The 2,029-nt window shown below is 38.9% G+C and overlaps 1 protein-coding gene across 2 annotated transcripts in view; it reads left to right on the top strand.

Annotated features, from left to right (window-relative positions):
• The first annotated feature begins 1,689 nt into the window (after positions 1-1,689).
• LOC107717245 (bifunctional epoxide hydrolase 2) overlaps positions 1,690-2,029 on the top strand; it is a 17,752-nt gene continuing 17,412 nt past the window's right edge. The window contains exons 1-2 of one of the 2 annotated variants that reach the window (XM_016523928.1): positions 1,690-1,773; positions 1,902-2,006. In XM_016523928.1, the coding sequence (XP_016379414.1) occupies positions 1,699-1,773; positions 1,902-2,006 (180 nt within the window). In that variant the 5' untranslated portion in view covers positions 1,690-1,698. Of the gene's footprint in view, positions 1,774-1,901; positions 2,022-2,029 lie in introns of both variants that reach the window. The other variant, XM_016523929.1, reaches the window with a different exon arrangement.

The following is a 2,029-nucleotide window of genomic DNA, read 5'->3' as shown; positions in this document are numbered from 1 at the left end:
CGGAGCATGCTGCACAACTTCTTGCCCAGGCCCTTGTCATTTCTAGGCTGGACTATTGCTATGCTCTTCTAGCTGGACTTCCATCATGCGCAATCAAACCTTGACAAATGTTTCAGAATGCAGCGGCACGACTACTCTTCAACAAGCTCAAAAGAGCCCATGTCACACCTCTCTTTATCTCCCTTGCACTGGCTCCCGGTTGCGGCTCGCATCAAGTTCAAGACATTGGTGCTTGCGTATAGAACATCCACAGGCTCAGCACCCTTCTACTTCCACTCACTATTACGAATCTACATCTCCTCCAGAAGCTTGGGATCTACAAGTTAGCGACACCTCGTGGTACCATCACAGAGAGGCTCAAAATCACTTTCCTGCAGGTTTGCATTGCACAACATCAGAAAGATCAGGCCCTTCCTAACGGAGCATGCTGCACAACTTCTTGTCCAGGCCCTTGTCATTTCTAGGCTGGACTACTGCAATGCTCTTCTGGCTGGACTTCCATCAAGCACAATCAAACCTCTACAAATGATTCAGAATGCAGCGGCACGTCTGGTCTTCAACAAGCTCAAACGAGCCCATGTCACACCTCTCTTTATCTCCCTTGCACTGGCTTCCGGTTGCGGCTCGCATCAAGTTCAAGACATTGGTGCTTGCGTATAGAACATCCACGGGCTCAGCACCCTTCTACTTCCACTCACTACTACGAATCTACATCTCCTCCAGAAGCTTGGGATCTACAAGTTAGCGACACCTCGTGGTACCATCACAGAGAGGCACAAAATCACTTTCCAGAACATTTTCATTCACTGTTCCTGGCTGGTGGAATGATAACAAAAAACAAAATGGAACAAACAACAACAACAAAAAACTCTTGCTTCTCTTTACTTAATCCCCAGTCTAGCTTGTACTTATTTGAACAATGCCTGAAACTTGGTATTACAAGCACTTCCTGTGTCTATTTGCCTCTTTAAGATGAATCGCTTGATGTATTCCCCAATTGTAAGTCGCTTTAGATAAAAGCGTCTGCTAAATGAATAAATTTAAATGTAAATAAAAAATATTTTCAGATTTTTTGTTTTGATATTTGTTATGATTATGATGTTATGATTTTCTAAACACTGTTTTGTGAAAATGCATATTATGAAACAACAATAATAGTTGGTACATTTAATTATTGACTTATTAAATAATGTTTTGTGCATTATAATACGTCTTTTTGTCATATTTGAATATGTTATATATATTATATATATATTGTTTAATATTTCTTTAATATATTATATATTTTTTAATAATCATTTATATTTACTTGACATATTGCATGTTTAAAAAAAAGGCATTTTATATTAAATAACTAGTATTCACAAACGTTTTATAAAGTTTGAGATTGACATAACTTTCTTGACTTTTGAGCTCTTTAAACTACTATAGTGAAGGCTTGGCTTATGAATATATTACATACGTCTCGTTGACGTTGCTTGGCAACATTCCTGGAGCTTCTAATGAGAGACGCAGGATTCGTAAACGCCCCAACTGTTCATCGCGCCCTTTAACCGTCGTTTGCCTTTCAGGTACGATTATTTGGTGAACGTGACGATAACGCGATTAATATTCATTAGCTATTTTTCTGTCATATAGCTTTTTTTCATTTAATATTATATTTCATTACCAATGCTGTTTTGCTCTAGGGGTTTCAGAATGAATGTAATTGCAAAACTTGGCAGTGAGAATGCACTGTATCGCTTGGAGAAAGGAAAAGTCACCCTAACTCAGGTTATTTTCATTCATTCATAAATGTATTCATGCATATGACATGACAGGACATGACATGACAGCATGCATGCATTCTGCTTTAGTGCAACAAAAATATTTACTCTTGCATAACTGGTTTCACATATCAGATGATTCCTGAGTTTGAAGCTGAGTGTCAGAAGGTTGCGGCTGATCAGGGACTTTCTTTACCTGCACAATTCTCAGCTCAGAAGCTTTTCAGTGACATCGGGCAGGCAGAATTCAACAAGGCGGTTCT

This window comes from Sinocyclocheilus rhinocerous, unplaced genomic scaffold (genome assembly GCF_001515625.1).
Source record: "Sinocyclocheilus rhinocerous isolate Xijiao unplaced genomic scaffold, SAMN03320098_v1.1 scaffold1144, whole genome shotgun sequence".
NCBI classification, from domain to species: Eukaryota; Metazoa; Chordata; class Actinopteri; order Cypriniformes; family Cyprinidae; genus Sinocyclocheilus; species Sinocyclocheilus rhinocerous.
The sequence above is the reverse complement of the archived record's forward strand: the minus strand, read 5'-3'. Positions and strand labels throughout refer to the sequence as shown.